Source organism: Vipera berus (assembly GCF_964194415.1).
Source record: "Vipera berus genome assembly, chromosome: 15".
In the NCBI taxonomy this organism is placed as follows: domain Eukaryota; kingdom Metazoa; phylum Chordata; class Lepidosauria; order Squamata; family Viperidae; genus Vipera; species Vipera berus.
In genome coordinates, this window is record NC_138218.1 from 6048840 (window position 1) to 6056339 (window position 7500).

At 42.2% G+C, this 7500-nt stretch overlaps 1 protein-coding gene across 1 annotated transcript in view; it reads left to right on the plus strand.

Moving 5' to 3' along the window:
• Nucleotides 1-7500, plus strand: part of COL27A1 (collagen type XXVII alpha 1 chain) — a 145135-nt gene that overhangs the window by 9442 nt on the left and 128193 nt on the right. The window contains exon 3 of the mRNA XM_081339484.1: nt 3979-5429. Within this exon, the coding sequence (XP_081195610.1) occupies nt 3979-5429 (1451 nt within the window). The remainder of the gene's footprint in view (nt 1-3978; nt 5430-7500) is intronic.

Genomic DNA, 7500 nt, shown 5'->3' on the forward strand with positions numbered 1-7500 from the left:
TGTCCCGGGATCACGTGATTTCCCCCCCCCCTTTTGCGACCTTCCGGCAAGCAAAGCCAAGGAGGAATCCGGGTTAACTTAAAAAGACCGGGAGACCAGCTTTACAACCGCAGCGATTCGCTTAGCAACCCCTTTAAGCGAGCCGGGTCGTGAAATGGGGCCAAACGCACTCAACAACTGTCTCGCTTAGCAAGGGAAATTTTGTGATCGAAAGGTGAGGACTAGCTGCTTTGTTTATCCACCTCAGCTTTGCAGACTCTTCAGAGCAGGAAACTGGGCCTCCCGATTTATTTTTTCTTTTTTCCCCTATGCCAGAACCTTAACAAGATAAGCCAGGATGGGATGTTTATGAGCTGGCCAGGATTGCGCACTTAAGTAAACCACCAGCACAATTTTTTTAAAAAAAACAAACAACCAAGACAAAACCAAAAAAAAACCCCAAAAATCCACTGTCAAAAGAGACTCGAGGACTTCAACACAGCCGGGAATTTTGCATTAATTGCTTCTTTGTTTTTATTTTTTATTTTTTATTTTAATCCCATTTATATCCGCGCCCTTCTCCGAAGACTCAGGGCAGCTTACAATCTAAGAAGCACAAATCAAATGTGCTTTAGGCTTAGGGTGAATGAACTCTTCTCGAACAGGGACCCCGGGGTGACTAGGCTGACCCCTCAGATCTTCCCCGTTGAAGGACCGACCAAAAGGGATCACCAAGCAACAGCCACACAGCTGCTGGGTTGGAGAAGCCGCGCCGCTTAGGCATCTGTTTATTGGCAGAGTAGCAAAATCCCTTCCCTTGGAAGGATTCCCGTCGCCAGCAAACAGGATGCAGGATTTTTATTTTTATTTTATTTTTTTTGAGAGCCCCCCCCCCAGCCTGCTGGAGGTGAAGGTTCTTGCTTAGGATGGGTTGGAAGAGATGGGGGCTTTAGGAGAGACCCCTGGGGGGCGAGCTCTTCTAAGTTCCCATCTCATGGACGCTGGCCGGCCACCCAGAGTTGTGGCAGTCCCAATGCGCAAGGCTCCCTTCCTGCTGTAGCTGGGTCAAGGCAAGTTCGGGAAGGGTTCCCCAATCCCAGGGGCCAAGCCTGTGCTCCAGGACAGTGGCTGAAGAGGCTGCCACAGAGAAGGGGGGCGGGTGTCAAGCTCTTCTCCAAAGCCCCTGAAGGCAGGACCAGAAGCAACGGATGGAAACTCATCAAGGAGAGAAGCAACCTGGAACTAAGGAGGAATTTCCTGACAGTGAGAACAGTTAACCAGTTGGAACAACCTGCCTCCAGAAGTTGTGGATGCTCCAACACTGGAAGTTTTTAAGAAGAGACTGGACAAACATTTGTCTGAAATAGGATAGGATTTTCTGCCTGAGCAGGGGTTGGACTAGATGACCTCCAAGGTCCCTTCCAGTTTCTATTCTATTCTATTCTATTCTATTCTATTCTATTCTATTCTATTCTATTCTATTCTATTCTATTCTATTCTATTCTATTCTATTCTATTCTATTCTATTCTATTCTACATATTCCATACTTTATTCTATTCCATAATTCTATTCTATTCTATTCTATTCTATTCTATTCTATTCTATTCTATTCTATTCTATTCTATTCTATTCTATTCTATTCTATTCTATTCTATTCTCCATATTCCATACTTTATTCTATTCCATATTTCTATTCTATTCTATTCTATTCTATTCTATTCTATTCTATTCTATTCTATTCTATTCTATTCTATTCTCCATGTTCCATGTTCCATGTTCCATAATTCTATTCTATTCTATTCTATTCTATTCTATTCTATTCTATTCTATTCTATTCTATTCTATTCTATTCTATTCTATTATTCTATTCTATTCTATTCTATTCTATTCTATTCTATTCTATTCTATTCTATTCTATTCTATTCTATTCTATTCTATTCTATTCTACATATTCCATACTTTATTCTATTCCATAATTCTATTCTATTCTATTCTATTCTATTCTATTCTATTCTATTCTATTCTATTCTATTCTATTCTATTCTATTCTATTCTATTCTATTCTATTCTATTCTCCATATTCCATACTTTATTCTATTCCATATTTCTATTCTATTCTATTCTATTCTATTCTATTCTATTCTATTCTATTCTATTCTATTCTATTCTATTCTATTCTATTCTATTCTATTCTATTCTACATATTCCATACTTTATTCTATTCCATAATTCTATTCTATTCTATTCTATTCTATTCTATTCTATTCTATTCTATTCTATTCTATTCTATTCTATTCTATTCTATTCTATTCTCCATGTTCCATGTTCCATGTTCCATATTCCATAATTCTATTCTATTCTATTCTATTCTATTCTATTCTATTCTATTCTATTCTATTCTATTCTATTCTATTCTATTCTATTCTATTCTATTCTATTCTATTCTATTCTATTCTATTCTATTCTATTCTATTCCATTCCATTCCATTCCATTCCATTCCATTCCATTCCATTCCATTCCATTCTAATTTCATGACTTGTTCCATCTGAGAGTCACAGGGAGGTGGGTAAAGGAAATTTAATAAATGATTATTAAAGTAATTCTCTCCAGGCTAGACAATAATAGACCAAATCGTACTTTCTCTTTGGAATATATCTGTGATTCCACCCCTAACCCCCCCATTTCTCGCCTGGGATCCTTGGAAGGAGAAGAATGGTTGGAATGAGCACAGCCGTTGCTCCTTTAATATTTTTGGGCCAAAGAGATTGGGGTGGGAGGGTCTAATTGTCTTTCTGCGATTTGTAATATCACAACAGGCTTGCCAAAAATTTGAGATCTTGACTCCCGTTGGCCCGAGGAGATGAAAACCATCAGTTCTCTTGTAGTTGGCCCGTCCCTTTCATTCATTCTTGCTTCTATTTTCCCCCTAAGGACGGGCGAAACTCAGGAGATTGTATCAGAGGGAAGGAAGAAAAATGTTCCGCAGGCTGAAATATTTTGGAAGGCTCCTTAAAAATTCCCTTGCGTGAATTTTTAGTTTCACTTCAGGATCCCAGGGCTGCTGGCTAAGGCCAGCTCTATTAATACGTGGCCACCAAGGATGATTTCGGATGGTGGCTTTGGGGTGCCACGTCACAATAGCGAATGGTTTACAAAGAAGGTAACAACAATCGCCTGCGGAGATTCTCAGTCATCCAAGCCATAGTTGTCCCAAAGGTGCTTACTTTTTCTTTTCTTTTCTAAAAGGCAACTGGACTTTATTTTTTTCCCTTGAATGGGTTGAAAGGGTATGTCAGAACTGAAGAAGCTTCTTGGGTGAGAAGCGAAACCTCTTCAAGGAGAGTCAGAACCGAGGAAGCTTCTTGGATGAGAAGCGAAACGTCTTCAAGGAGAGTCAGAACCGAGGAAGCTTCTTGGATGAGAAGCGAAACCTCTTCAAGGAGAGTCAGAACCGAAGAAGCTTCTTGGATGAGAAGCGAAACGTCTTCAAGGAGAGCCAGAACCGAGGAAGCTTCTTGGATGAGAAGCGAAACCTCTTCAAGGAGAGTCAGAACCGAGGAAGCTTCTTGGATGAGAAGCGAAACCTCTTCAAGGAGAGTCAGAACCGAGGAAGCTTCTTGGATGAGAAGCGAAACCTCTTCAAGGAGAGTTAGAACCGAGGAAGCTTCTTGGATGAGAAGCGAAACCTCTTCAAGGAGAGTCAGAACCGAGGAAGCTTCTTGGATGAGAAGCGAAACCTCTTCAAGGAGAGTCAGAACCGAGGAAGCTTCTTGGATGAGAAGTGAAACCTCTTCAAGGAGAGTCAGAACCGAAGAAGCTTCTTGGATGAGAAGCAAAACGTCTTCAAGGAAAAACAAAGTCCAGTGGCCTTTTGGGGAAAAAAATGGGGAAACAATATCTGGATTTAGTAACTAGCAAACAAAGCTGCTTCTTGCAAGGGATGAGAACAGGAAAACGGGACCTGCCCTTAACCCTCTTTTCTTCCTCCTTCTTCTAGATGTGGACGTCCTTCAGAGGTTGGGCCTGGTGGGACCAAGGACCTTGGACCTGTCGCACGCTGTTCCTCTGGGAGTTGCCCCCTTCAGCTTGGGAGTCGTCCTCACCCAGCAGGCACGAATCGAAGTGCCCTTCAGCTCAGTTGTCCCCCTCCCCGTCAGCGCGGACCTGACCGTTGTGTTAAGTGTGTGTTCCCTCCGGGTCAACAGCGCTTTCCTCTTCACCGTCAAGAGCCGAAGGAAGAAATTGCAGCTGGGCGTCCAGTTCCTTCCCGGCAAGCTTGTCGTCTACGTAGGTCGCAAGCGCTCGGTGTATTTCGATTACGACGTCCACGACGGGCTCTGGCACAATTTCGCCCTCGACATCCGGAGCAAAACCGTCACTTTGCTCACCTCCTGCGGGAAGGAGAAAGCCCGGGCGGATTTGCGTCGTAAAAAAAGCAAGGCCTTGGACCCGGCGGGATCGTTCCTCTTGGGAAGACTCAACCCGCGGGCGGTCCAGTTTGAAGGCGCCCTTTGCCAGTTTGATATCTACCTTTCCGCCAAGGCAGCTGACGATTACTGCAAGTATCTGAGAAGACAATGCAGACAGTTGGATGCCGTTCGGCCGGAGCTCCTGCCTTTTTCTCCGGGGCTGTCCAAAGATCCGAGAACTTCTGACATGACTCCAAAGCAGGTGGACCTCGCAGCCATGGGTTTGATGAACTTGACCACTCTGCGGCCTCCCTCAACGGTCTTCAAGACCCCCGCTTCTCAGAGGGATAGGATGGTGCAGGTAGCATCTGCCACTGTTCGAGCTCCTAAAGCCCCATCGGCAGCACCAACCGTGAAGATGAGGCCCACCGCGGCGTTGGCAATCTCAGAAGCGTCGCAACCCATCCGTGATCTCCAACAGGACGCCACTGTGGCACGGCCGGTTTCTCACCGGCCTACCGCCAGGGTTTTAGCAGGCTCTCAGGCAGCTTCCAGCGTGAAGAAGCCTCTTTCGTCCCCCCGCCCTGAGGTTCTGGCCTTCCCAAACTCGACGGTGAACTTGGCCATGGTTCCAGACAGGAAAGCACCCCAAAAGTATCCAAGGAGCCCAGGACCAACCGTCAGGTCTTCTCAGAGGCCAGGCACCACAAAGCCAACGCTGAAGAACCGAAGGAACCCGTCAAGTAGCCGTTCTCCAGCCACTACAAAGCGCAAGTTGGAAAAAGTCACCAGTGTCCCCACACCGAAGGAGGTGGTGATCCAGCCAGCCATGGCAAAATCCAGTCCTACCGTGGCTACTGTCTCCTATACCAAACCAGCCCTTGGAGAGGCTTATCCTGTTTATGAAACACACGGACACAACTCAGATTTCATCACTCTGGCTGCTGCAGATGGCTTCCAGGACTTCAACCCCGTGGGTCCCACCTTATTTCCCTTCGTTATTGGTCTTCCTGGGTGGAAAGGAGATCCAGGAGCCCCGGTAAGTCCGTTTTCTTTCAATTATTGCTTGTCCTGGGCGTGCTGTGGGCTGTGAATTATGGGGTTTTGTAATCTCAAGCCGCTTGGAGAACAGCAGGATGAGGAAGGCTGATCGAAGCCAACTTGGGTGACAAGATGTCATGCAAGCTCTTCAGGAATCGTGGGCGCTCCATCACTGGAGGTTTTAAAGAAGAGACTGGACAGTCACTTGTCTGAAATGGTGTAGGTTCTGCTGCTCGAGCAGGGGGTTGGACTAGAAGACCTCCAAGGTCCCTTCCAGCTCCTATTCTATTCTATTCTATTCTATTCTATTCTATTCTATTCTATTCTATTCTATTCTATTCTATTCTATTCTATTCTATTCTATTCTATTCTATTCTATTCTATTCTATTCTATTCTATTCTTTATTCCATATTCTATTCTATTCTATTCTATTCTATTCTATTCTATTCTATTCTATTCTATTCTATTCTATTCTTTATTCCATATTCTATTCTATTCTATTCTATTCTATTCTATTCTATTCTATTCTATTCTATTCTATTCTATTCTATTCTATTCTATTCTATTCTATTCTATTCTATTCTATTCTATTCTATTCTTTATTCCATATTCTATTCTATTCTATTCTATTCTATTCTATTCTATTCTATTCTATTCTATTCTATTCTATTCTATTCTATTCTATTCTATTCTATTCTATTCTATTCTATTCTACTCTACTCTACTCTACTCTACTCTATTCTATTCTATTCTATTCTATTCTATTCTATTCTATTCTATTTCATATTCTATTCTATTCTATTCTATTCTATTCTACTCTACTCTACTCTACTCTACTCTATTTCATATTCTATTCTATTCATTCTATTTCATATTCTATTTCATATTCTATTCTATTCTATTCTATTCTATTCTATTCTATTCTATTCTATTCTACTCTACTCTATACTCTACTCTACTCTATACTCTACTCTCTACTCTCTACTCTCTACACTCTACACTATTTCATATTCTATTCTATTCTATTCTATTCTATTCTACTCTACTCTACTCTATACTCTACTCTACTCTATACTCTACTCTCTACTCTACTCTCTACTCTCTACTCTATACACTCTACACTGTACTCTATTTCATATTCTATTCTATTCTACTCTACTCTATACTCTACTCTACTCTATACCCTACTCTCTACTCTACTCTATACTCTCTACTCTACTCTATACTCTACACTCTACTCTACTCTATTTCATATTCTATTCTATTCTATTCTATTCTATTCATTCTATTTCATATTCTATTTCATATTCTATTCTATTCCACTCTACTCTACTCTACTCTATACTCTACTCTACTCTATTCTATACTCTATACACTATTCTATACTCTATACTCTACTCTACACTCTATACTCTACACTCTATACTCTACTCTACACTCTATACTCTACACTCTATACTCTACTCTGTACTCTATTCTACTCTACTCTACTCTACTCTACTCTACTCTACTCTACTCTACTCTACTCTACTCTACTCTATCTTCTTATCACTCTTCCCTGTAGCTGTCTTCTAGTCCTTGGTCTCTCCTTTTAAAAGCCACATACCAGCCTTCTTAAAAGCAGGAACAGCTTGAGGGACCCAAAGGTGCTTTTTCAAGACATGACTGGACTTTCTTTGTTTTTAGAATAGAATAGAGTTGGAAGGGACCTTGGAGTTCTTCTAGTCCAGCCCCCCGCTCAAGCAGGAGAACCTCAAGCAGGAGAACCTCAGACAAGTGACTGTCCAGCCTCTTCTTAAAAACCTCCAGTGATGGAGCGCCCATGATTTCTGGTGGCAAGCTGTTCCACTGGTTGATTGTCCTCACTGTCAGGAAGTTTCTCCTTAATTCCAGGTTCCTTTTCTCCTTGGTTGGTTTCCATCCATTGTTTTTCATCTTGCCTTCTGGTGCTTTGGAAAATAGGTTGACCGCCCCCTCAGATATTGGAAGACTGCTATCAAATCTCCCCTAGTCCTTTTTTTCATTAAACTAGACATACCCAATTCCAGCAACCATTCTGCGTATGTTT